The sequence below is a fragment of the Pseudophryne corroboree genome, chromosome 11, assembly GCF_028390025.1.
Source record: "Pseudophryne corroboree isolate aPseCor3 chromosome 11, aPseCor3.hap2, whole genome shotgun sequence".
Lineage (NCBI taxonomy): Eukaryota > Metazoa > Chordata > Amphibia > Anura > Myobatrachidae > Pseudophryne > Pseudophryne corroboree.
The window spans coordinates 258,489,461-258,517,155 of NC_086454.1; the positions used below are offsets into that span (position 1 = coordinate 258,489,461).

The 27,695-nt window shown below is 48.9% G+C and overlaps 2 protein-coding genes across 4 annotated transcripts in view; one reads left to right on the forward strand and one right to left on the reverse strand.

The window, feature by feature from the left end:
• Positions 1-3,606, reverse strand: part of PRMT7 (protein arginine methyltransferase 7) — a 168,737-nt gene extending 165,131 nt beyond the window's left edge. For all 3 annotated transcript variants that reach the window (XM_063945355.1, XM_063945356.1, XM_063945357.1), the window contains exon 1: positions 3,372-3,606. The gene's annotated coding sequence lies outside the window, so the exon portion shown is untranslated. The remainder of the gene's footprint in view (positions 1-3,371) is intronic.
• SLC7A6OS (solute carrier family 7 member 6 opposite strand) overlaps positions 3,411-27,695 on the forward strand; it is an 89,701-nt gene continuing 65,416 nt past the window's right edge. Inside the window, exons 1-2 of the mRNA XM_063945358.1 lie at positions 3,411-3,700; positions 18,090-18,425. Of these exons, the coding sequence (XP_063801428.1) occupies positions 3,536-3,700; positions 18,090-18,425 (501 nt within the window). The 5' untranslated portion in view covers positions 3,411-3,535. The remainder of the gene's footprint in view (positions 3,701-18,089; positions 18,426-27,695) is intronic.

Sequence of the window (27,695 nt, forward strand, 5' to 3'; positions counted from 1 at the left end):
ACTCCTGTCACACAAAAACAAAGGTGTTGGATTTTAGAAATGCTGACTTTGCAAAAATGGGGAGATATTTAAGTGATTCTTTGGTGGACTGGAGGAACTTGGAAGGAGTGCAGGAGAGGTGCGAAAAACTGAAAAGTGAAATACTAAGTGCAACTGACCTTTGTATCAAAATGGTTAGGAAAAGCACCAGGAAAAGGAAGCCAGTGTGGTTCACAAAAGAAGTATCAACCAGTGTGAAGGCAAAAAAGATGTATTTTAGGAATTACAAACAGACTCAAAATAATAATGACAAAGAGGTGTATCTTGACAGACAGAAGGATGCTAAGAAAGTGATCAGACGTGCAAAGGCAGAAGCTGAGGAGAAAACGGCCCAGTCAGTAGATAAAGGGGGCAAAACTTTTTTTTAAGTATATAAGTGAAAGGAGAAAATCAAATGGAGGAATAATAAAACTTAAGACAGAGAGTGAGCATTTGGTGGAGGGAGACAAGGCAATAGCAGATCACCTAAATAATTATTTTTGCTCAGTATTTACTACAGAAGAAGGGATGGGGCCACCGTTAAGCTGCAAGGACATTCATAAAAATAAGGTAAATGAAAGTACATTAACAGAGGAGAAGGTCCTAACAAAACTTTCAAAATTAAAAGTGGATAAATCAATGGGACCAGATGGGATACACCCAAGGATACTCAAAGAGCTAAAAGATGTGCTGGTTACACCTTTAACAGAATTATTTAACCAGTCACTAAATACAGGTGCTATTCCAGAGGACTGGAAAAGAGCAAATGTAGTTCCGCTGCACAAAAGTGGAAGCAGGGAAGAAGCAAGTAACTACAGACCAGTAAGCCTTACATTAGTAGTAGGGAAAGTAATGGAAAAACTATAAAAATAAAGAGTTGTGGAATATCTTAAATCAAACAACTTACAGGATCCAAAACAGAATGGATTTACTGGTGGGAGATCATGCCATACAAATCTTATTGACTTTTTGACTGTGACGAAAAATAATAGATCAAGGGGGAGCTGTAGATGTAGCATATCTAGACTTTAGTAAGGCATTTGACACTGTCCCACATCGCAGACTGCTAAATAAACTTGAAAGTGTGGGGGTGGATTATAGAATAATTAAATGGACAAGAACCTGGTTGCAGGATAGGAAACAGACAGTTGTAGTAAATGAAGTGCAATCTATGGAGGGAAATGTTACCAGTGGAGTACCCCAGGGATCTGTACTTGGTCCAGTTCTCTTTAATATCTTTGTTGGTGACATTGCAGATGGTATTGAAGGGAAGGTATGCCTTTTTGCAGATGATACAAAGATATGCAATAGGGTAGACACACCGGGAGGGGTAAAACAAATGATTGATGACCTAGATAGGCTTGAGTAATGGTCAAGAACGTGGCAACTACAGTTTAATGCTAAAAAATGCAAAATCATGCACTTGGGTCTCAAAAACCCAAAGGCTAAATATAGCATCAAGGGTACTATAATGGAAACTACTGAGGAGGAAAGGGATTTAGGAGTCACTATTTCAAGTGACTTGAAGGCAGGAAAGCAATGCAACAAAGCAATGAGAAAGGCAAGTCAGATGCTTGGTTGTATAGGGAGAGTAATCAGTAGCAGGAAAAAAGAAGTGATAATGCCACTGTATAGGTCATTGGTGCGGCCCCCATCTGGAATACTGTGTCCAGTTCTGGAGACCATATCTCCAGAAAGATATAAATACATTAGAGAGCGTACAAAGGGCGGCAACTAAAATGGTGCATGGCCTACATCACAAAACTTACCCGGAAAGGCTAAAAGACCTTAACATGTATAGTTTGGAGGAGAGAAGGGAAAGGGGGGACATGATAGAAACTTTCAAATATATCAAGGGTCTTAACAAAGTTCAGGAGGGAAACATTCTTCAAAGGAAGAGAAGTATTAGAACTCGAGGACATACACTGAGACTGGAGGGGGGGAGGTTCAGGGGAAATTTAAGGAAAAATGACTTCACGGAAAGGGTAGTGGATAAGTGGAATAGCCTCCCATCAGAGGTGGTAGAGGCTAAGACTGTAGAGCAATTTAAGCATGCTTGGGATAGGCATATGAATATCCTTACAAAGAATTAAGGTTCAAAAAGGGTTGAGATTGCCTAAAGGATTAAAAAAAAGGGGCAGACTAGATGGGCCAAGTGGTTCTTATCTGCCGTTAAATTCTATGTTTCTATCACGTGAAAACACTTGGGATAAGTCCCTGACTCTATGCGTTATCGCGGCTCTGGCAGACGCTTATCGTGGATTATGCTTCACACCTACTAGGATAGCCCCCGGCGATACAATTACCCGCGGTCATTGACCAAATGGAACTGGATACCCCCCTAACTGTATTTATTCTCTGATTTGTCATCCCTTTGCAACTATTATGTTCAGGGACAAATTTCCACAGTAAATATCCATAACTACCTACAACGTAGTTGCTAAACGGCAGCATTAGCTACTTTTGTGATGTTATATTGTATACATATATATCAAAAGAATGTATAATTTACATCAAGATGTTTCTCTCTTGTATGTTTTTTTCTTTTAAAAAGGGAAGTTCTATTTTCCATTTTTGAATCACTCCCACACTATGGGGCTCATTTATCAACGAGTGGTAAAATTTGTTGCATATGATAAATGGAGCCAATCGACTCCTAGCTGTCATGTGTTTGAAATATGACAGTTAGGAGCTGACTGGCAGGAGGACCATTTATCATACGCAATGAGTTTTATCACATTTGATAAGTGGTCCCCTTATGCGGCCAATTCAGATTCGACCGCTAATGCCACCGCTGCTACAAATGCGTACTCTGCGTAAATATGCAAATGTCACACCCGCTGGGATTTATATTGACACGCCCACTGGCGGCTTTGCAATTCCCAGAGAGGCAGAACTGGACGCAGATCATCATGGTGATAAACGTGTCGCTTGCACTCTGAAATGTCAGTCACTAATCGCCACTGCGGTTTTGTCCTGTGTGTTGTCAATTCAAAATGTATGTATTTGTCCAACAAAGCTAGTGTGGCCATTGGTGGGCACCGAACCTTACACCACCCCTAGGAGAGAGCCACATGTAACGTTATTAGGGTTAGGATGAGAGATCTCTGCACTACATTACAGTGCACTGATGAGAAAGGCAATGGGAGCGCTGTGTGTATATGGCATGGTGTACACATCACACTCACAGGGGTCAGTCTGGTGCATGTACATGTACATATACATATCACACATAATGGTACATGTGCCACTGAGGGAACGCCGGCTGTGCGCTCTATTTCATAATGCTGGGTGGTGAACGTGAATTATTACAGTAAGAAATGACTGGCCCCATAGAATTCACTGGCACTTACTTCACATCACTGGCACAGCGTTAGTAATCTTCTGGAGGCGGCCATCTTCCCACAATGCACGGCGCCGGAAACACGCATGCCACACACAAGATGGCTGCGCCCCTGTCACAACAACTATCTGTCGGTGATGTGAGGCGGTGAACAGAGCGGGGACCTGGCGAGACATGGAGGCTCAGGCAGCGGTGCTGCGTGTGAGGCGCAAACGTGGAGCGGACCCGGCAGAGGCGCTGCTCATCAGCTGCAAGAGGCGGAGGGCAGAGGAGGGGACCTCGGAGTCCGGAGCTGTCACCAGTCACGTCTTCCGGCTAGCGACCACCCTCAGCTCTCAGGTAAGCAGGGGCGTACCTACCATAGCGCTACTGTTTCTGCGGGTGGGGCACTATGGTCCCCAACATCCTCTGTCAACCAGAGGACTTGTGAGAGATATTAACCTGGAGAAGGCATAAGGAAGTGTTAAACCAGTGATATGTGCAAGGTGATAAAGGCACCAGCCAATCAGCTACAATATGTAAATTAACAGTTAGGATCTGATTGGCTGGTGCCTTTATCACCTTGCACATATCACTGGTTTATCACTTCCTTATGCCTTTTCCAGGTTAATACATCTGCCCCAGAGTGAGGCTGATCCATATCGTGTGTGTTTATTTATTACCAGTTATTTATATAGCGCACACATATTCCACACCGCAAATATTATACTGGGAACTACTGAGAAGGAAAGGGATCTTGGTGTCACTATTTCAGGTGACTCTAAAGTTGGGTGACCATAATATCCCTTTAATCTAGGACACCTATGATTTACACAGGTTCTGTGGCTGACTAAACTCTAGCCTGAATTTCACCTGGTTTTTGCCAGCCAGAGAACCTTTGTAAATCACGTGTCGCAGATTAAAGGGATATTATGGTCACCCTACTTAAAGGCAGGTAAGTAATGTAGCAGAGCAATGAAAAAGGCCCGTCAGATGCTTGCTTGCATAGGGTGATGAATGAGCAGTAGAAAAACGTAATAATGCCACTGTATAGGTATGGTTTCATCTAGAATACTGTGTTCAATTCTGGGGAACACGTCTTCAGAAGGATATTAATACATTGGGGACTGTACAAAGAAGGGCAACTAAAATGGCGCATGGCCTACTTGACAAAACAAGCGGTGTACACATGGCGCTATGCGCCGCACAGCCCAACATTGACTTTTTGACACAGATCTAGTCAATGTTGGGCTGCCTGCACAGTCTATTTTTCCTTGCGATACAGCGCATCGGCATTGGACTATACAGACTGTGCGATATGCACTATATTTACTTATAGTTTTGACTATATAGTCAAAATCATAAGAAAAATCGCACTGTGTGTACACACGTTTACAGAGAGACTAAAATATCTTATTATGCATAGTTTGGAGCAGAGAAGGGAAAGGGGGGACATGATAGAAACTTTCCACTATGTCAAGGGTTTTTAACAAAGTCCAGGAGGGGAACATTCTTCAAATGAAGAGAAGTATTAGGACAAGAGGACCTGGACTGAAACTGGAGGGAAGTAATGTAGGTTCAGGGGAAATTTGAAGAAAAATTACTTAATACAAAGGGTAGTGGACAAGTGGGATAACCTCCCATCAGAGGTGGTAGAGGCTAAGACAGTAGAGCAATTTAAAAATGCATGTGATAGACATAAGGATATCCTTACACAGAAATAAGGATTAAATAAGGTTTGAGATAAAAATTTGGTAAAAAAAACGTGGCAGACTACATGGTCCAAGTTGTTCTTATCTGCTGTCAAATTCTATGTTTCTCTATCGTCCTAAGTGGATGCTGGGGTTCCTGAAAGGACCATGGGGAATAGCGGCTCCGCAGGAGACAGGGCACAAAAAAGTAAAGCTTTACTAGGTCAGGTGGTGTGCACTGGCTCCTCCCCCTATGACCCTCCTCCAGACTCCAGTTAGATTTTGTGCCCGAACGAGAAGGGTGCAATCTAGGTGGCTCTCCTAAAGAGCTGCTTAGAGAAAGTTTAGTTTAGGTTTTTTTCTTTACAGTGAGTCCTGCTGGCAACAGGATCACTGCAACGTGGGACTTAGGGGGAAAGTAGTAAACTCACCTGCATGCAGAGTGGATTTGCTGCTTGGCTACTGGACACCATTAGCTCCAGAGGGATCGAACACAGGCCCAGCCGTGGAGTCCGGTCCCGGAGCCGCGCCGCCGACCCCCTTGCAGATGCTGAAGCGTGAAGAGGTCCGGAAACCGGCGGCTGAAGACTCCTCAGTCTTCATAAGGTAGCGCACAGCACTGCAGCTGTGCGCCATTTTCCTCTCAGCACACTTCACTGGGCAGTCACTGAGGGTGCAGAGCGCTGGGGGGGGGCGCTCTGAGAGGCAAATATAAACCTTATACAAGGCTAAAAATACCTCACATATAGCCCATAGGGGCTATATGGAGATATTTAACCCCTGCCTGACTGGAAAAATAGCGGGAGAAGAACCCGCCGAAAAAGGGGCGGGGCCTATCTCCTCAGCACACGGCGCCATTTTCTGTCACAGCTCCGCTGGTCAGAATGGCTCCCAGGTCTCTCCCCTGCACTGCACTACAGAAACAGGGTAAAACAGAGAGGGGGGGCACATTAATGGCTATATATATATATATTAAAGCAGCTATAAGGGAGCACTTAATATAAGGATATCCCTTGTATATATAGCGCTTTGTGGTGTGTGCTGGCAGACTCTCCCTCTGTCTCCCCAAAAGGGCTAGTGGGTCCTGTCTTCATTAGAGCATTCCCTGTGAGTTTGCGGTGTGTGTCGGTACGTGGTGTCGACATGTATGAGGACGATATTGGTGTGGAGGCGGAGCAATTGCCAAATATGCAGATGTCACCCCCCAGGGGGTCGACACCAGAATGGATGCCTTTATTTGTGGAATTACGTGATGGTTTATCTTCCCTTAAACAGTCAGTTGAGGACATGAGGCGGCCGGACAATCAATTAATGCCTGTCCAGGCGCCTCAAACACCGTCAGGGGCTGTAAAACGCCCTTTGCCTCAGTCGGTCGACACAGACCCAGACACGGGCACTGATTCCAGTGACGACGGTAGAAATTCAAACGTATTTTCCAGTAGGGCCACACGTTATATGATTTTGGCAATGAAGGAGACGTTACATTTAGCTGATACTACAGATACCGTAAAACAGGGTATTATGTATGGTGTGAAAAAACTACAAACAGTTTTTCCTGAATCAGAAGAATTAAATGACGTGTGTGATGAAGCGTGGGTTGCTCCTGATAAAAAGTTGATAATTTCAAAAAAGTTATTGGCATTATACCCTTTCCCGCCAGAGGTTAGGGCGCGCTGGGAAACACCCCCTAAGGTGGACAAGGCGCTCACACGCTTATCCAAACAAGTGGCGTTACCCTCTCCTGAGACGGCCGCACTTAAGGATCCATCAGATAGAAAGATGGAAGTTATTCAAAAGAATATATACACACATGCAGGTGTTATACTACGACCAGCTATAGCAACTGCCTGGATGTGCAGTGCTGGAGTAGTTTGGTCAGAATCCCTGATTGAAAATATTGATACCCTAGATAGGGACAATGTTTTACTGTCGTTAGAACAAATAAAGGATGCATTTATCTATATGCGTGATGCACAGAGGGATATTTGCACACTGGCATCTCGGGTGAGTGCTATGTCCATTTCAGCCAGAAGAGCCTTATGGACACGACAGTGGACAGGCGATGCGGATTCAAAACGTCACATGGAGGTTTTGCCGTATAAAGGGGAGGAGTTATTTGGAGTTGGTCTATCAGACTTGGTGGCCACGGCTACTGCCGGGAAATCCACTTTTTTACCTCAAGTCACTCCCCAACAGAGAAAGGCACCGACCTTTCAACCGCAGCCTTTTCGCTCCTACAAAAATAAGAGAGCAAAGGGCTTGTCGTACCTGCCACGAGGCAGAGGAAGAGGGAAGAGACACCAACAGGCAGCTCCTTCCCAGGAACAGAAGCCCTCCCCGGCTCCTGCAAAAACCTCAGCATGACGCTGGGGCCTCTCAAGCGGACTCGGGGACAGTGGGGGGCCGTCTCAAAAATTACAGCGCGCAGTGGGCTCACTCGCAGGTAGACCCCTGGATCCTGCAGATAATATCTCAGGGGTACAGGTTGGAATTAGAGACGGATCCTCCTCATCGTTTCCTGAAGTCTGCCTTACCAACCGTCTCTTCCGAAAGGGAGAGGGTGTTGGAAGCCATTCACAAGCTGTACGCTCAGCAGGTGATAGTCAAAGTACCCCTATTACAACAAGGAAAGGGGTATTATTCCACTCTATTTGTGGTACCGAAGCCGGATGGCTCGGTAAGGCCTATTCTAAATCTGAAGTCCTTGAACCTCTACATAAAAAAGTTCAAGTTCAAGATGGAGTCACTCAGAGCAGTGATAGCGAACCTGGAAGAAGGGGACTTTATGGTATCCTTGGACATCAAGGATGCGTATCTACACGTTCCGATTTACCCCGCACACCAGGGGTACCTCAGGTTCATTGTTCAAAACTGTCACTATCAGTTTCAGACGCTGCCGTTCGGATTGCCCACGGCGCCTCGGGTCTTTACCAAGGTAATGGCCGAGATGATGATTCTTCTTCGAAGAAAAGGCGTATTAGTTATCCCATACTTGGACGATCTCCTAATAAGGGCAAGGTCCAGAGAACAGCTGGAGACAGCTTTAGCACTATCTCAAGAGGTGCTAAGACAACACGGGTGGATTCTGAATATTCCAAAATCCCATTTAATCCCGACAACTCGTCTGCTGTTCCTAGGAATGATTCTGGACACGGTTCAGAAAAAGGTTTTCCTTCCAGAGGAAAAAGCCAAGGAGTTATCCGATCTGGTCAGGAACCTCCTAAAACCAGGAAAAGTGTCAGTACATCAATGCACAAGAGTCCTGGGAAAAATGGTGGCTTCTTACGAAGCAATTCCATTCGGCAGATTCCATGCAAGAATATTCCAAAGGGATCTGTTGGACAAATGGTCAGGGTCGCATCTGCAGATGCACCTGCGAATAACCCTGTCACCAAAGACAAGGGTGTCACTTCTGTGGTGGTTGCAGAAGGCTCACCTATTAGAAGGCCGCAGATTCGGCATTCAGGATTGGATCCTGGTGACCACGGACGCCAGCCTGAGAGGCTGGGGAGCAGTCACACAAGGAAGAAACTTCCAGGGAGTATGGACGAGTCTGGAAAAGTCTCTTCACATAAACATTCTGGAACTAAGAGCAATCTACAATGCTCTAAGCCAGGCGGAACTTCTCCTGCAAGGAAAGCCGGTGTTGATTCAGTCGGACAACATCACGGCGGTCGCCCATGTAAACAGGCAGGGCGGCACAAGAAGCAGGAGTGCAATGGCAGAAGCTGCCAAGATTCTTCGCTGGGCGGAGAATCACGTGATAGCACTGTCAGCAGTGTTCATCCCGGGCGTGGGGCCAACTGGGAAGCAGACTTCCTCAGCAGACACGATCTTCATCCGGGAGAGTGGGGTCTACATCCAGAAGTCTTCAACATGTTAATAGACCGTTGGGAAAGACCAATTGTAGACATGATGGCGTCTCGCCTCAACAAGAAACTGGACAAATATTGCGCCAGGTCAAGAGATCCACAGGCAATAGCTGTGGACGCACTGGTAACTCCTTGGGTGTACCAGTCAGTGTATGTGTTTCCTCCTCTGCCGCTCATACCAAAGGTATTGAAGATCATACGGCAAAGAAGAGTAAGAACAATACTAGTGGTTCCGGATTGGCCGAGAAGGACTTGGTATCCGGAACTTCAAGAGATGCTCACGGACGAACCGTGGCCTCTACCTCTGAGAAGGGACCTGCTACAGCAGGGTCCCTGTCTTTTTCAAGACTTACCGCGGCTGCGTTTGACGGCATGGCGGTTGAACGCCAGATCCTAAAAGGGAAAGGCATTCCAGAAGAAGTCATTCCTACCTTGATTAAGGCACGGAAGGAAGTCACCGTGAAACATTATCACCGCATTTGGCGAAAATATGTAGCGTGGTGCGAGGATCGGAGGGTTCCGACGGAGGAATTCCAACTGGGTCGTTTCCTACATTTCCTGCAATCAGGATTATCTATGGGTCTCAAATTGGGATCCATTAAGGTTCAAATTTCGGCCCTGTCAATATTCTTCCAAAAAGAATTGGCCTCTGTCCCTGAGGTCCAGACTTTTGTCAAGGGAGTACTGCATATACAGCCTCCTGTGGTGCCTCCGGTGGCACCGTGGGATCTAAATGTAGTTTTAGATTTCCTCAAATCCCATTGGTTTGAACCATTGAAAAAGGTGGATTTTAAATATCTCACATTGAAAGTGACTATGTTACTAGCCCTGGCCTCTGCCAGGAGAGTATCTGAATTGGCGGCTTTATCTTATAAAAGTCCTTATCTAATCTTCCATTCGGATAGGGCAGAACTGCGGACTCGTCCGCATTTTCTCCCTAAAGTGGTATCAGCATTTCATCTGAACCAACCTATTGTGGTGCCTGCGGCCACTAGCGACTTGGAGGACTCCAAGTTGTTGGACGTTGTCAGAGCCTTAAAAATATACATTGCAAGGACGGCTGGAGTCAGAAAATCTGACTCGCTGTTTATATTGTATGCACCCAACAAGTTGGGCGCACCTGCTTCTAAGCAGTCGATTGCTCGTTGGATTTGTAACACAATTCAACTTGCACATTCTGTGGCAGGCCTGCCACAGCCTAAAACTGTAAAAGCCCACTCCACAAGGAAGGTGGGCTCATCTTGGGCGGCTGCCCGAGGGGTCTCGGCATTACAACTCTGCCGAGCAGCTACGTGGTCGGGGGAGAACACGTTTGTAAAATTTTACAAATTTGATACCCTGGCAAAGGAGGACCTGGAGTTCTCTCATTCGGTGCTGCAGAGTCATCCGCACTCTCCCGCCCGTTTGGGAGCTTTGGTATAATCCCCATGGTCCTTTCAGGAACCCCAGCATCCACTTAGGACGATAGAGAAAATAAGAATTTACTTACCGATAATTCTATTTCTCGGAGTCCGTAGTGGATGCTGGGCGCCCATCCCTAGTGCGGATTATCTGCAATACTTGTACATAGTTATTGTTAACTAATTCGGGTTATTGTTAAGGAGCCATCTTTAAGAGGCCCTTTCTGTTGTCATACTGTTAACTGGGTTTAGATCACAAGTTGTACGGTGTGATTGGTGTGGCTGGTATGAGTCTTACCCGGGATTCAAAATGCCTCCCTTATTGTGTATGCTCGTCCGGGCACAGTACCTAACTGGAGTCTGGAGGAGGGTCATAGGGGGAGGAGCCAGTGCACACCACCTGACCTAGTAAAGCTTTACTTTTTTGTGCCCTGTCTCCTGCGGAGCCGCTATTCCCCATGGTCCTTTCAGGAACCCCAGCATCCACTACGGACTCCGAGAAATAGAATTATCGGTAAGTAAATTCTTATTTTCTCTGACGTCCTAGTGGATGCTGGGACTCCGTCAGGACCATGGGGATTAGCGGCTCCGCAGGAGACAGGGCACAAAAATAAAAGCTTTAGGACTAGGTGGTGTGCACTGGCTCCTCCCCCTATGACCCTCCTCCAAGCCTCAGTTAGGTTTTTGTGCCCGTCCGAGCAGGGTGCAATCTAGGTGGCTCTCCTAAAGAGCTGCTTAGAAAAAGTTATTAGGTTTTTTATTTTCAGTGAGTCCTGCTGGCAACAGGCTCACTGCAACGAGGGACTTAGGGGAGAAGAAGTGAACTCACCTGCGTGCAGGATGGATTGGCTTCTTAGGCTACTGGACACCATTAGCTCCAGAGGGATCGAACATAGGCCCAGCCATGGAGTCCGGTCCCGGAGCCGCGCCGCCGACCCCCTTGCAGATGCCGAAAAGTGAAGAGGTCCAGAAACCGGCGGCAGAAGACTTTTCAGTCTTCATGAGGTAGCGCACAGCACTGCAGCTGTGCGCCATTGTTGTCAGCACACTTCACACCAGCGGTCACTGAGGGTGCAGGGCGCTGGGGGGGGGGCGCCCTGGGCAGCAATGATAATACCTTGTTCTGGCTAAAAATACATCACATATAGCCCCTGGGGCTATATGGATGTATTTAACCCCTGCCAGGTCTCACAAACACCGGGAGAAGAGCCCGCCGAAATAGGGGGCGGGGCCTATCTCCTCAGCACACAGCGCCATTTTCCTGCACAGCTCCGCTGCGAGGAAGGCTCCCAGGACTCTCCCCTGCACTGCACTACAGAAACAGGGTAAAAAAACAGAGAGGGGGGGCACTTTTTTGGCGATATTGATATATTAAGCTGCTATAAAGGAAACAACACTTCTGTAGGGTTGTTTCTATATATTTATAGCGCTTGGGTGTGTGCTGGCAAACTCTCCCTCTGTCTCCCCAAAGGGCTAGTGGGGTCCTGTCTTCGATAAGAGCATTCCCTGTGTGTCTGCTGTGTGTCGGTACGTGTGTGTCGACATGTATGAGGACGATGTTGGTGTGGAGGCGGAGCAATTGCCGGTAATGGTGATGTCACCCCCTAGGGAGTCGACACCGGAATGGATGGCTTTGTTTATGGAATTACGTGATAATGTCAGCACGTTACAAAAATCAGTTGACGACATGAGACGGCCGGCAAACCAGTTAGTACCTGTCCAGGCGTCTCAGACACCGTCAGGGGCTGTAAAACGCCCTTTACCTCAGTCGGTCGACACAGACCCAGACACGGACACCGAATCTAGTGTCGACGGTGAAGAAACAAACGTATTTTCCAGTAGGGCCACACGTTATATGATCACGGCAATGAAGGAGGCTTTGCATATCTCTGATACTGCAAGTACCACAAAAAGGGGTATTATGTGGGGTCTGAAAAAACTACCTGTAGTTTTTCCTGAATCAGAGGAATTGAATGAAGTGTGTGATGAAGCGTGGGTTAACCCCGATAGAAAACTGCTAATTTCAAAGAAGTTATTGGCATTATATCCTTTCCCGCCAGAGGTTAGGGCACGCTGGGAAACACCCCCTAGGGTGGATAAGGCACTCACACGCTTATCAAAACAAGTGGCGTTACCGTCTCCTGAAACGGCCGCCCTCAAGGATCCAGCTGATAGGAGGCTGGAAACTACCCTGAAAAGTATATACACTCATACTGGTGTTATACTGCGACCAGCCATCGCCTCAGCATGGATGTGCAGTGCTGGGGTGGTTTGGTCGGATTCCCTGACTGAAAATATTGATACCCTGGATAGGGACAGTATTTTATTGACTATAGAGCAATTAAAGGATGCTTTTCTTTATAAGCGAGATGCTCAGAGGGATATTTGCACTCTGGCATCGAGAGTAAGTGCGATGTCCATATCTGCCAGAAGAAGTTTATGGACGCGACAGTGGTCAGGTGATGCGGATTCCAAACGGCATATGGAAGTATTGCCGTATAAAGGGGAGGAATTATTTGGGGTCGGTCTATCGGATTTGGTGGCCACGGCAACAGCCGGGAAATCCACCTTTTTACCTCAGGTCCCCTCCCAACAGAAAAAGACACCGTCTTTTCAGCCGCAGTCCTTTCGTTCCTATAAGAACAAGCGGGCAAAAGGACAGTCATATCTGCCCCGAGGCAAAGGAAAGGGTAAGAGAGTGCACCAAGCAGCTCCCTCCCAGGAGCAGAAGCCCTCCCCGGCTTCTGCAAAGCCCTCAGCATGACGTTGGGGCTTTACAAGCGGACTCAGGGGCGGGGGGGGGGGGTCGACTCAAGAATTTCAGCGCACAGTGGGCTCACTCACAGGTGGACCCCTGGATCCTGCAGGTAGTATCTCAGGGTTACAGGTTGGAATTCGAGAAGTCTCCCCCTCGCCGGTTCCTAAAGTCTGCTCTGCCAACGTCTCCCTCAGACAGGGCGACGGTATTGGAAGCCATTCACAAGCTGTATTCTCAGCAGGTGATAGTCAAGGTACCCCTCCTACAACAGGGAAAGGGGTATTATTCCACACTATTTGTGGTACCGAAGCCGGACGGCTCGGTAAGACCTATTCTAAATCTGAAATCTTTGAACCTGTACATACAAAAATTCAAGTTCAAGATGGAGTCACTCAGAGCAGTGATAGCGAATCTGGAAGAAGGGGACTTTATGGTGTCCCTGGACATCAAGGATGCTTACCTGCATGTCCCAATTTGCTCTTCACATCAAGGGTACCTCAGGTTCGTGGTGCAAAACTGTCATTATCAGTTTCAGACGCTGCCGTTTGGATTGTCCACGGCACCTCGGGTCTTTACCAAGGTAATGGCCGAAATGATGTTTCTTCTGCGAAGAAAAGGCGTATTAATTATCCCTTACTTGGACGATCTCCTGATAAGGGCAAGGTCCAGAGAACAGCTGGAGGACGTAGTAGCACTAACCCAAGTAGTGCTGCAACAGCACGGGTGGATTCTGAATTTTCCAAAATCTCAATTGACCCCGACGACACGTCTGCTGTTCCTGGGAATGATTCTGGACACGGTTCAGAAAAAGGTGTTTCTTCCGGAGGAGAAAGCCAGGGAGTTATCCGAGCTTGTCAGGAACCTCCTAAAACCAGGAAAAGTGTCTGTGCATCAATGCACAAGAGTCCTGGGAAAAATGGTGGCTTCTTACGAAGCGATTCCATTCGGCAGATTCCACGCACGAACTTTTCAGTGGGATCTGCTGGACAAATGGTCCGGATCGCATCTGCAGATGCATCAGCGGATAACTTTGTCTCCACGGACAAGGGTGTCTCTTCTGTGGTGGTTGCAGAGTGCTCATCTGTTAGAGGGCCGCAGATTCGGCATACAGGACTGGGTCCTGGTGACCACGGATGCCAGTCTGAGAGGCTGGGGAGCGGTCACACAGGGAAGAAACTTCCAGGGAGTGTGGTCAAGCCTGGAGATGTCTCTTCACATAAATATACTGGAGCTAAGAGCGATTTACAATGCTCTAAGCCTGGCAAAACCCCTGCTTCAGGGTCAGCCGGTGTTGATCCAGTCGGACAACATCACGGCAGTCGCCCACGTAAACAGACAGGGCGGCACAAGAAGCAGGAGGGCAATGGCAGAAGCTGCAAGGATTCTTCGCTGGGCGGAAGATCATGTGATAGCACTGTCAGCAGTGTTCATTCCGGGAGTGGACAACTGGGAAGCGGACTTCCTCAGCAGACACGATCTACACCCGGGAGAGTGGGGACTTCATCCAGAAGTCTTCCACATGATTGTGAACCGTTGGGAAAAACCAAAGGTGGATATGATGGCGTCCCGCCTCAACAAAAAACTGGACAGGTATTGCGCCAGGTCAAGGGACCCTCAGGCAATAGCTGTGGACGCTCTGGTAACACCGTGGGTGTTCCAGTCAGTGTATGTGTTTCCTCCTCTGCCTCTCATACCAAAAGTACTGAGAATTATACGGCAAAGGGGAGTAAGAACGATACTCGTGGCTCCGGATTGGCCAAGAAGAACTTGGTACCCGGAACTTCAGGAGATGCTCACGGAAGATCCGTGGCCTCTACCTCTAAGACGGGACCTGCTTCAGCAGGGACCGTGTCTATTCCAAGACTTACCGCGGCTGCGTTTGACGGCATGGCGGTTGAACGCCGAATTCTAAGGGAAAAAGGCATTCCGGAAGAGGTCATCCCTACCCTGGTAAAAGCCAGGAAGGAGGTGACTGCACAACATTATCACCGCATTTGGAGAAAATATGTTGCGTGGTGTGAGGCCAGGAAGGCCCCGACGGAGGAATTTCAACTGGGTCGATTCCTACATTTCCTGCAAACAGGATTGTCTATGGGCCTCAAATTAGGGTCCATTAAGGTTCAAATTTCGGCCCTGTCGATTTTCTTCCAGAAAGAATTGGCTTCAGTTCCTGAAGTCCAGACTTTTGTAAAAGGAGTACTACATATACAGCCCCCGGTTGTGCCCCCAGTGGCTCCGTGGGATCTTAATGTAGTTTTGGATTTTCTCAAATCCCATTGGTTTGAGCCACTCAAATCGGTGGATTTGAAATATCTTACATGGAAAGTAACCATGCTACTGGCCCTGGCTTCAGCCAGGAGAGTGTCAGAATTGGCGGCTTTATCGTATAAAAGCCCATATCTGATTTTCCATTCGGACAGGGCAGAACTGCGGACGCGTCCTCAGTTTCTGCCTAAGGTGGTTTCAGCGTTTCACCTGAACCAGCCTATTGTGGTGCCTGCGGCTACTAGCGATTTGGAGGATTCCAAGTTGCTGGACGTTGTCAGGGCATTGAAAATATATATTTCAAGGACGGCTGGAGTCAGAAAATCTGACTCGCTGTTTATACTGTATGCACCCAACAAGCTGGGTGCTCCTGCTTCTAAGCAGACGATTGCTCGTTGGATTTGTAGCACAATTCAACTTGCACATTCTGTGGCAGGCCTGCCACAGCCTAAATCTATCAAGGCCCATTCCACAAGGAAGGTGGGCTCATCTTGGGCGGCTGCCCGAGGGGTCTCGGCATTACAACTCTGCCGAGCAGCTACGTGGTCGGGGGAGAACACGTTTGTAAAATTCTACAAATTTGATACCCTGGCTAAAGAGGACCTGGAGTTCTCTCATTCGGTGCTGCAGAGTCATCCGCACTCTCCCGCCCGTTTGGGAGCTTTGGTATAATCCCCATGGTCCTGACGGAGTCCCAGCATCCACTAGGACGTCAGAGAAAATAAGATTTTACTTACCGATAAATCTATTTCTCGTAGTCCGTAGTGGATGCTGGGCGCCCATCCCAAGTGCGGATTGTCTGCAATACTTGTACATAGTTATTGTTACAAAAAAATCGGGTTGTTATTGTTGTGAGCCGTCTGTTCAGAGGCTCCTACGTTTGTCATACTGTTAACTGGGTTCAGATCACAGGTTGTACGGTGTGATTGGTGTGGCTGGTATGAGTCTTACCCGGGATTCAAAATCCTTCCTTATTGTGTACGCTCGTCCGGGCACAGTATCCTAACTGAGGCTTGGAGGAGGGTCATAGGGGGAGGAGCCAGTGCACACCACCTAGTCCTAAAGCTTTTATTTTTGTGCCCTGTCTCCTGCGGAGCCGCTAATCCCCATGGTCCTGACGGAGTCCCAGCATCCACTACGGACTACGAGAAATAGATTTATCGGTAAGTAAAATCTTATTTTCTGTGTAATCTTTTGGCCATTTACATCAGTCCTTGCCCCAGTGGAGCTTACAATCTATATTCCCTACCACATGTAGACACATTCACGCTAGGGTTAATCATGTTTGGAGCCAATTAACCTACAGTACCAGTATGTTGGATTGTGGGAGGAAACTGGAATACCCGGAGGAAAACCATGCAAGTACTTGTGGAAAATACAAACTCCACACAGTTAGGGCCACGGTGGGAATTGAATCTATGACCTCAGTGCTGTCGGACAGTAATGCTAGGCAATATTCATTCTCTCTCTCTCTCTCTCTCTCTCTCTCTCTCTCTCTCTCTCTCTCTCTCTCTCTCTCTCTCTCTCTCTCTCTCTCTCTCTCTCTCTCTTTCTCTCTCTTTCTCTCTTTTAGAATATTATTTGTCTCCTGCAGCATACTCTCATTGTGGGATTATGGGGCATATCCAATTAGGGTGCAGGGCTAAATTCTGGGTTTAACTGCCAAGGCTTATTTATTTTAACTTTGTTATGTATTCTTTTTTGTGTGTGCTCTATTCCACTGATTTGGGGAAATTTGGCGGGCCAGACATTCCAGTATCTCCACAAAGTAAATGTTATCATATATTTCACCTTATGCCCCACTGTCATTTGTTCACATCATGCATCAGTGCACTCCAAGTCACCAGACTCACAAGTGAAGGATCCTGAGATGCAGACAGACATAGGGTGGGTGGGACAGAGAAGCATATGGGAGACAGATTCACAAATAATATTACAGACAAAATCAATGCCATCAGTCTCCTCAATATGCCTCTTATATTAATCTCCCTATTTACCTTTGACGCAGGAGCCCTTGGCCCACGCACTGGCATTCCTCAATGAATCTTACTTTGACCATTTGCATAGCTTCCAATTCCAGTACGCCTGTGTTGTGCAGAGGAGGAGGTCACATGGTGGTCCATTCAATTTCTAGCACAAAGGCATGATCTGGTCTGGCCTGCGGCTGCTGGTAGCCAACCATATGTTATGTGGCCTAAAATATGGCAGCTAGTTTGCAGCTTCTCGCGGGTCTCCACTTGATATGGGCCTGCTGTATGATACCTCAAGCTGTGTGTGTACCAGGATTTTGGATCCATTTTTCGTCATACTGATAGTTTTGTCCTTATGGGTAATTACTAATAGGGCAAGTAGCAGCTCTTAATGCTTTTTAACAGAATGGAAGCACAGGGGACATGGCACCCTGTTACAGCACAATCATGTATGTATGCAATACACACAGCACATCCCATTTTGTGGGAGAGATTGTGATTACGGCACTCTGAGGCCAGCTTGGCTACACACTGGTGGACTCCGTACAGAACTCATTCACCATATACATATATTGGCATGTGTTTGGCCATGTGCAGTTCATATTCGCCAGGATGTCTGTATGTAAATACCACCATAATTTCCAAGCTCTCTGGTCTTTTGAATTTCTATGTCGTGGTGACTATAAAAATAGATATGTGATAGTTATAACATTAGTCCTCAGATTCTGTGTAAATTCAGAAATGTTTAGACTAACATTGCATGTATATGTGCCTTCTGTCCATTTGTTTTTAGAATGAACCTATTCAGAAGTATGTAAGTGATGCGATTACTCGTGACCGGGCCTCTCGGGTGCTTCACCCGTCTCTCGGGTCTGTACAACGGATTCAGAAAGACTTAAGAGCCCGAAAGGATGCTGAGCGTCAAGACAGCCGCTACCGCTTAATCTCAAACCTTCGTCCAAAGTGTGATGATGAGCAGGACAGTGGACCTGGTAATAGCCAGTCTGACAGCATTGTGAAGGAGCAGCTGCCCACACAAGAAGATGCCTGTGCAGAAGAAAAGAATGGCAACTTTCAAGTCTTTGATGTGGTGCATGAGGAAGCAGAAAAGGAGGAAGCCGATGTAAAGGTCTGTATATCTTTCCTGTGACCCACATAGTGGGTTGCAAGTGCCTAATGTGGTCGCAGTTAGCATTGCGGCAATGCTTGGCGACAAATCAGTTATTGTATCAACCCCCTGCGATCTAATTCCAATGGCAGCAGTCACAGGGAGCGGGTAAATGTCTGTGCGGTCAGTCACAACAAGGTATGGTTTTACCGATTAATAAATTGGGACAGTATCATCGTCTCAGTTGTAGTCAGATTTCCTGATATAAATCCAGTTTGTTTTAATGGTAACAAATGCTGCCTAATAATGAAACAACCAACTATGCCACATAACTTTAATCAGGAGAGTATTGTATTTTCTCTGACGTCCTAGTGGATGCTGGGAACTCCGTAAGGACCATGGGGAATAGTGGGCTCCGAAGGAGGCTGGGCACTCTAGAAAGATTTATGACTACCTGGTGTGCACTGGCTCCTCCCACTATGACCCTCCTCCAAGCCTCAGTTAGATTTTGTGCCCGGCCGAGGTTGGATGCACACTAGGGGCTCTCCTGAGCCCTTAGAAAGAAAGTATAGATTTAGGTTTTTTATTTTCAGTGAGACCTGCTGGCAACAGGCTCACTGCAGCGAGGGACTAAGGGGAGAAGAAGCGAACTCGCCTGCTTGCAGCCGGATTGGGCTTCTTAGGCTACTGGACACCATTAGCTCCAGAGGGATCGACCGCAGGCCCAGTCCTTGGTGTTCGGTCCCGGCGCCGCGCCGCCGTCCCCCTTACAGAGCCAGAAGCAAGAAGAGGTCCGGAAAATCGGCGGCAGAAGACTTCAGACTTCACCAAGGTAGCGCACAGCACTGCAGCTGTGCGCCATTGCTCCTCATACACACTTCACACTCCGGTCACTGAGGGTGCAGGGCGCTGGGGGGGGGGGGGGGGGCGGGGGGGGGCGCCCTGAGAAGCAATTATAACACCTTGGCTGGCAAAAATACCACAATATATAGCCCCAGAGGCTATATATGTGGAAAATACCCCTGCCAGAATCCAGAAAAAAGCGGGAGAATAGTCCGCGGAAAAGGGGCGGAGCTATCTCCTGCAGCACACTGGCGCCATTTCTCCTTCACAGATCCGCTGGAAGGAAGCTCCCTGGCTCTCCCCTGCAGTCTACACTACAGAAAAGGGTAAAAAAAGAGATGGGGGGCACTAAATTTAGGCGCTGTATAAATTATATAGAAAAAGCAGCTATAGGGGACATAACTCAGTTAGTCCCTGCATTATATAGCGCTCTGGTGTGTGCTGGCATACTCTCACTCTGTCCCCCCAAAGGGCTTTTGTAGGTCCTGTCCTCTGTTGGAGCATTCCTTGTGTGTGTGCGGTGTGTCGGTACGGCTGTGTCGACATGTTTTTTTTTTTTTTTTAAATAGAGTAATTTTTATTCAACAGCGTTTTTATATATACAGACATTTCAGTGTACACTGGGAGGCACATTGGGATTACACGTTGTTCAAAGCATTATTGTCACCAAGGATATACGTATACTTATACTGATACAAATGACATTTCCCATTTTACAGTTCCCGTGCATTCTTCCCACCATATACATATTTTCTGAAGTCTGTAACCAGGTCGCGTTTCACATACTTAACATTTTGTATTTCCTCCCACCCCCCCACCCAGGACCTGTATTAAAAATTACCCCGTCTATCAGGCCCTAAATAGCCCCCAACCCCTCTACCCCCAAACAAACCCTTTAACTAACTTAAGCCTAGTTACCTAACATATGCGTGGTGTGGTGTGGCGACCAGATATGTAAACAGCTATAATAGAGGAGAGATGAAGGTCCGGCTCAGCGCTCCAAGGCCCAAATATCACACCGCGGCGAAGGTCGGTGCCTCTAAGTCCGAAGGGCAAGGGATGAGTATGTGGAATTGATCCAAGGAGACCATATCTTCTCGTATTTGGTAAGGGCATTATATTTCATGTATACATATCGTTCTTTTGTTAGAGTATCATTTACCAAACCTTTAAAAGCATGTATCGTGGGAGGTCGCGGGGCCATCCACGTCCGCGCGATGCACACCTTTGCAAGGGCGCACATGTTGCGGGCGTACAAGTCTTCCCAGCGGGACCCAGAATCGGGGTCTCCCACCCCCAGAATGCAGAATTTCGGAGTCAGCGAGCTTCTCTGTATCCCCGTATGTTCCAGAATCGACCCGACCCCGGCCCAGAACACCTGCAGCAGCGGGCATTCCCATGTGAGGTGCCAGAATGTGCCTCCGGCAACCCCGCACTTGGGGCAAGCACCAGCGCTATCTGTCCTAAATCTGGCCAGCCTGCTCGGTGTCATGTATGATCTATGTAGAATAAAAAACTGTATCTGTTGAAACCGCAGCGATTTGGTGACCTGGCTCGGGTTACCCAGAGCGCCCTCCCAGTCTTCCCCGTCCATGGGACCTACGTCACTCTCCCATCTCTCCCTAAGACTTGAGAGCGGGTCTGCATGTGTCGTTTGAAGGAGATACGAGTAGGTGAAGGAGATCACCTTAACTCGGCCCAGTGAATGTAGAAATGCTTTCATGGGGAAGGGGAAAAGCGTTGGGGCAGAATCTGCGAATTGCGCCTGCAGGGCATGTCTCAGTTGTAAGAATCTATAGAAGTGAGAGTTCGGGAGTCCAAACTCCTCTTTCAATTGCTGAAATGATTTTAACGTGCCATTGCTATATAGCTGGGACACCGAAACTATCAAGTACGGAGCCCATACCTCCTCACCCCCCAGGGACCCCAGTTCACTGAGCAATCTGGAGTGCCACAGAGAAGTGTCCGGGTCCATTCCCTCATACCCAAGTAGGGCCTTCAATGCCAACCATATCTTCATAGCCTGGAAGACAATAGGAGGTGATAGTCTGGAAGGGTTACCCCCCGCCAAAACCTGTGCCGGGGAAAGACTTGGGTAATAGCATCTAAGGAACGCCCGGCCTAGTCCATCTTCCTCCCCTCCTCGGAGCCACATGCCAATGTGTGATAACTGAGCAGCATAATAATACAGTTGGAAGTGGGGTAATGCCAAGCCGCCGTCCCTTTTTTGTCTGGTAAGAGTGGATAATTTTATTCTGGATCTTCTATTGGCCCATATCAAGGACGTCAGGACACTATTTAATTTTCTGAAGAACGCTGGAAATATGTAAACAGGGGACTGCAATAGAACATACAAAAGTTTAGGCAACACTACCATTTTAATGAGGCCGACTCTACCCGTCATTGTCAGTGGCAGCTTGCACCAAGCTCTCGATTTGCGCACAACCATCTGTACCACAGGGTCAAGGTTTAAGGGCACAAAGTCCGATGGGTCATTGGTGACCAGGATCCCAAGGTACTTAAACTGGGCTGTCCAACACAGCGGTAAGGATATTTTCGGGGTCTGGGGGGGGGAGCCCATAACGGGCATGATAAACGATTTGGTCCAGTTTATGCGGAGACCCGAGTACCTACCGAAGGTCTCTATGACCCGCAACACAATGGGCATATCCACCGCGTAGTCTCGAAGGAATAGCAACAGGTCATCCGCATAAAGGGCCAATTTGTCAGTGCAGGGACCCGTACTGATTCCCTTAATGTCCGGGTGTGACCTAATCAAACAGGCCAGGGGCTCCATGGCTATGGCAAACAGGGCGGGAGAGAGGGGACATCCCTGTCTGGTGCCCCGTGTCAAAGGGAATGAGGAGGAAATGTATCCATTCACCAGGACCCTGGCGCGTGGATTCTGGTATAACAGTTTGACCCATTGTATAAAGTTAGGGCCAAAGCCCATGCTCCTCATAACTCCCCACAGGTATGGCCACTCAACACTATCAAAAGCCTTGGCCGCGTCCAATGAGACCACGACCTCGTCAGAAGGGAAATCATGAGGAGCCTGCAAAATAGTGTACAGCCTGCGCAAATTAATGGACGTGGATTTCCCAGGCATGAAGCCGGTTTGATCGGGATGGATTATGGATTCAATCACCGTGTTTACACGGACCGCAAGAATTTTCGCTAAGATCTTAGCGTCTGTGGGAATAAGGGAGATCGGCCTGTATGACTCCAAGAGTTTAGGGTCCTTACCAGGTTTTGGAAGCATTATTAGAATAGCCTCGGACATTGAGGGAGGAAGGCAGTCAGCGGCATATATGTTAACAAACATGTCTAGTAGTTGAGGTCCAAAGAACTTAATGTACTGTTTATATAGTTCCGTGGGAATACCGTCACTACCCGGGGATTTACCACTAGGAGCCGCCTCAACCGCCGACATCACCTCCTCCAAGGTCAGAGGCGCATCCAGGGCGTCCCTATCCTCAGGGGAAAGTTTAGAAAGGGGGATATTTGTCAGGTAGAGGTCTAGCTCCTCCCCGGAGCATGTCAGTCGACTGTTGTATACCTCCCTAAAATAACAAAGGAGTAGCTGTGCAATGTCGGGGGTGTTATCTGTAATGGAGCCGTCGGCGCCGAGCAGCTGCACTATCGTGGTCCCAGGCCTGTCGTAGTGCACCAGGTGGGCCAACAAGCCACCTGGTCTGTCCGCCTGCATGTATATATTATTGGCCCTAAACAAGAGGGAGCGTGCATTTTTGTCTGAGAGGTGAGCCAGCCAGGCCCCCTGAGCCGTCTGCCATCGGGCCTTCAGCGCAGGGGTGCCCTCAGTCAGGTAGCGTGTCTCCAGGTCCCTGCACTCGGTCTCAAGCTGTCTTTCTGTCGCCCTGCGAGCCACCTTGCAGGCAGCAATTTTGCCAATTAAGGTACCTCGCATATACGCCTTGAATGCATCCCAAACTACCGGAGCCGGGGCCGTGTCTGCGTTATCCGCGAAAAATCCCTCCCATGTGGGCGCTAATTCTGGGCATTCGCCCAGCTGGGCAAGCCAGGATGGATGCAACCTCCAGTATGATTGTCCCCTCTGACAGTCCCCTACCAGTGACAGCACCAGGGGTGAATGATCGGATACCCCCCGTGCCTCGTAATGAGCGTCCATCACGCCAGGCACAAGCTCAGGTGAGACCAGGGCCAGGTCGATTCTGGAAAAGGAGCCATGTGTACTCGAGTAACAGGAGTATTGCCGAAGGGTAGGATTTCGAACCCTCCAGACATCTACCCACTGTATACTGTCTAGGAACTCTGCAAATTTAGATTTGGGAGGAATCAAGTCGCCCCCCGCTCCCTGTCTCGAAGGAGTCCTCCATCTGTCCAAAGAGGCATCCAACACAGCGTTGAAGTCTCCCAGGCAGATGACAGGAGTATGGGGGGAGGAGGCAACGAATGAGGCAGCCTTTTGCAGGACATCGTAGGAGAATGGGGGGGGAACATACACAGACAATAGGAAAAAATTTCGTGAAAACAGTTTGCACTCTAGAAATACGTATCTACCATAAGGATCTGTGTTTACCCTGATCATCTCGAACTGTACAGTCCTCCTTATCATCACCGACACCCCTCGGGAATAAGAGGAGTGTGAGGAATGATACGCCCACCCCACCCAAGGCCTGCGGAGCGATAACAGCCTATTCCCCTCCAAGTGAGTTTCACTCAAGCAAATGATATCCGGGCCATATTTCTTGATCATTTTAAATACTAGGGAACGTTTAACTTTGTTGTTGATGCCCCGGACATTCCACGCCAGAAATTTCAAGGGAGGCATGTCAGTCTAAGTATCAGCAGGGGCGCAGCTCTATTAGCAACCACCCGTCCAACCGGTGTTTCGCTCCTATAATCATGTCGCCCGCAGGCCCCGAGCCCCGAGCCGGACCCCATAAAACAGTGCAAGCCCACCACACCCTCCAATTGACAAGCATATAGGCTTCTTAAATTCAAAACGAGCAACATAATAACTGCTGAGAGGCCAACGGCGGCCCCCAAACTTCCCCCCACCCCGTATACCTCCCCGAACTGTGGTATACCCATATCCCTAACTAAACTCTAACCTTGGAGATCCCAAAGCCTACGGCAACACTGTACCAGGTGTACAGATCAATCAACCCCAATACAAAAACCCTTTTGTACGTTAATGTCACTTCTCAGCAAAGTCCAGAACCATTAAGCTAGAGGAAGCTCCCTGGACTTATACTTGCGGAGTGTTGGCCCATATAGGAGGGCGACCCGGTGTCAGTCTGGAGCCAGCTGGCGGTCCCCCGGAGCATACCTGTCCAGCCAGGACGCCGCCTCCCTCGGCGAGCCGAAGAACTTTGTCTCCCCGTCCGCCACCACGCGGAGCCTGGAGGGGAACAGCATCGAGTAGGGCAGATTCAAGTCACGAAGACGTCTTTTGATGGGAAGAAACTGGGCCCGGTCTTTTTGAACGTCCGCTGCAAAGTCCGGAAATGCCGACACCCTGATTCCATTCCGGAGTAGGGGGCCCTTCACACGGCCCAGGCGCAGGACAGAGTCCCGATCCTTGTAGTGCAGGAACTTTGCAATAAAAGTTCGTGGCGGGGCGCCTGGGGGCAGAGGCCGGAAGGGCACACGGTGAGCCCGCTCCACTGCAAACTGGGAGGTGAAGGATTCCGCGCCATATGCCTCTTTTAGCCAGGACTCCAGGAAATCTTCAGGGTTTGCCCCCTCCTCCTTTTCGGGGAGGCCCACGAATCTCACATTGTTTCTGCGGAGTCTGCCCTCCATGTCCAGGAGTTTAGTTTGCATTGTCGCGACTTGCTGTGTGACTGCAGACACCGATCTCTGAAGAGGGCCACTGAGGTCCTCCAGGTTGGAGACCCTTGTTTCGGTTTCGCCCACTCTCTCCCGTATTCGCTGGACGTCCTGCCGCATCAATGATAGATCACACTGTACCTTCTCCATTTTGTCCGACAGACGTTGTTCGCTGGCCGCTATAGCCTCCAGGACCTGCTGGATGGAGGGAGCGGGTGGCTGTGTATTCGCCCCCGAGTCGGCCCCGGCCGAGGGATCCATTCTGGCAGGGGGGGAGGCCTTAGGTGATGGCTGCGTCGACTGGGTTGCAGGCTGTCGTGCAAACTTCTCCAATTTAGCAGCGGCAGCGCTCTGGCCACCCCTCACCATCGTATCAATGCCCAGCACAGCTCAGAGTCTCGATATTCAGTGTCAAGAGGTATAGCAGAAGGGTGGTAAATGCAGTATCAGCAGCTGCCAGGCACTGGGAAAGCCAGCTGCCAGGCCAGTGGGAGAAGGGGGGAACCAGGTGAATTCAGTGGTATATAAATGTAAATCCAATATGTGATGTTCCAAGGATAAAGGCAGGGGAAGGCAGCTGGGGCCAGTCCAAGCTCATCCAGCCCAGCACAATCACACACTCACTGCACCCTGCTGTAAGGAGGAAGGGAGGAAGCTGCAAGCAAGATGGCCGCCCAGCACATTGATCATTCCCTCCTCTCACCCTGCACCAGCCTTCAGGGGAGCTGATTTATGCCTGTGTGAAGCCCTGGGGGTGCAGGAGTGAGGTGTCGCTGTCCCCAGGAGCCGCCAGCCGCTGTGTCCGCCTCCGGCGCGGGATCGCGCGCGCGCGCGCGCGCACACGCGCCCGGCAGAGCTCCAAAACTGAGGCCGGGGATTGAATTGCGGCCTAGGTCCGAGGTCCGGGCGGCCGCTGGCGCGAGCCGGGAGTGCTCGTTTCGGACAGTAACAGTGCCCGCTGCTTCCCCAGTACTGATAGGCAGGAGAGGGGACCAGGGAAGACCGCAGTATAGAGCCCCAGGATTATTTCAGGATCTTTTTCCAGGGAGCTCCTCGATCCTGCTGCCTAGTCCCTTGCTGCCGTGGCCACGCCCCCCTGTGTCGACATGTTTGATGAGGATAATGATGTGGAGACGGAGCAGATGCCTTTAGAAGGGATGTCACCCCCTGCGGGGCAGACACCTGAGTGGTTGAGCTTATGGAAAGAAATGAGTGCACGTATAGACTCCTTACATAAGAAATTTGACGACATGCCAAATGTGGGACAGCCGACTTCTCAGCTCGTGCCTGTCCAGGCGTCGCACAGGTCATCAGGGGCTCTAAAACGCCCGCTACCTCAGACCGCAGACCCAGATGTCGACACTGATACTGACACCAGTGTCGACGACTATGAGTCTAACCTGATGCCCACTAAGGCCATTCACTGCATGATTGAGGCAATGAAAGAGGTGTTACACATTTCTGATATAAATACAGGTACCACTAAAAAGGGTATTATGTTTGGGGAGAAAAAACTACCCGTAGTTTTTCCCCCATCAGATGAATTAAATGAAGTGTGTGAAGAAGCGTGGGCTTTCCCTGATAAAAAATTGGTAATTCCTCAGAAGGTACTAATGGCGTTCCCTTTCCCGCCAGAGGATAGGTCACGTTGGGAAACACCTCCTAGGGTGGATAAAGCGCTCACACGTTTGTCTAAAAAGGTGGCACTACCGTCTCCGGATACGGCCGCCCTCAAGGAACCTGCTGATAGAAAGCAGGAGGCGATCCTGAAGTCTGTATATACACACTCAGGCATTATACTTAGGCCAGCTATTGCGTCAGCTTGGATGTGCAGTGCTGCCGCTGCGTGGTCAGATAAACTGTCAGAAAATATTGACACATTAGACAGAGACACGATCCTGTTAACCATAGACCATATAAAAGACTCAGTCTTATATATGAGAGATGCACAGAGGGAAATCTGCCGACTGGCATCTAAAGTTAGTGCATTGTCCATTTCTGCTAGGAGAGGCTTATGGACTCGCCAGTGGACAGGAGATGCAGATTCTAAAAGGCACATGGAAGTGTTGCCATATAAGGGTGAGGAATTATTTGGGGATGGTCTCTCGGACCTAGTTTCCACAGCAACGTCTGGGAAGTCAGCATTTTTACCCCATGTCCCCTCACAGCCTAAGAAGGCGCCGTTTTATCAGGTTCAATCCTTTCGGACCCAGAAAAACAGGCGTGGAAAAGGCGGGTCTTTTCTATCCAGAGGCAGAGGTAGGGGAAAAAGGCTGCAACAAACAGCAGGTTCCCAGGAGCAAAAGTCCTCCCCCGCTTCCTCTGCCAAGTCCGCCGCATGACGGTGAGGCTCCACAGGCGGAGCCTGGTACGGTGGGGGGCCGCCTCAAGAATTTCAGCGATCAGTGGGCTCTCTCACAGGTGGATCCCTGGATCCTTCAAATAGTATCTCAGGGGTACAAACTGGAATTCGAGGCGTCTCCACCCCACCGGTTCCTAAAATCTGCCTTGCCGATTGCTCCCTCAGACAGGGAGGCGGTGCTAGCGGCAATTCACAAGCTGTATTCCCAGCAGGTGATAATCAAGGTACCCCTACTTCAACAAGGCCGGGGTTACTATTCCACACTATTT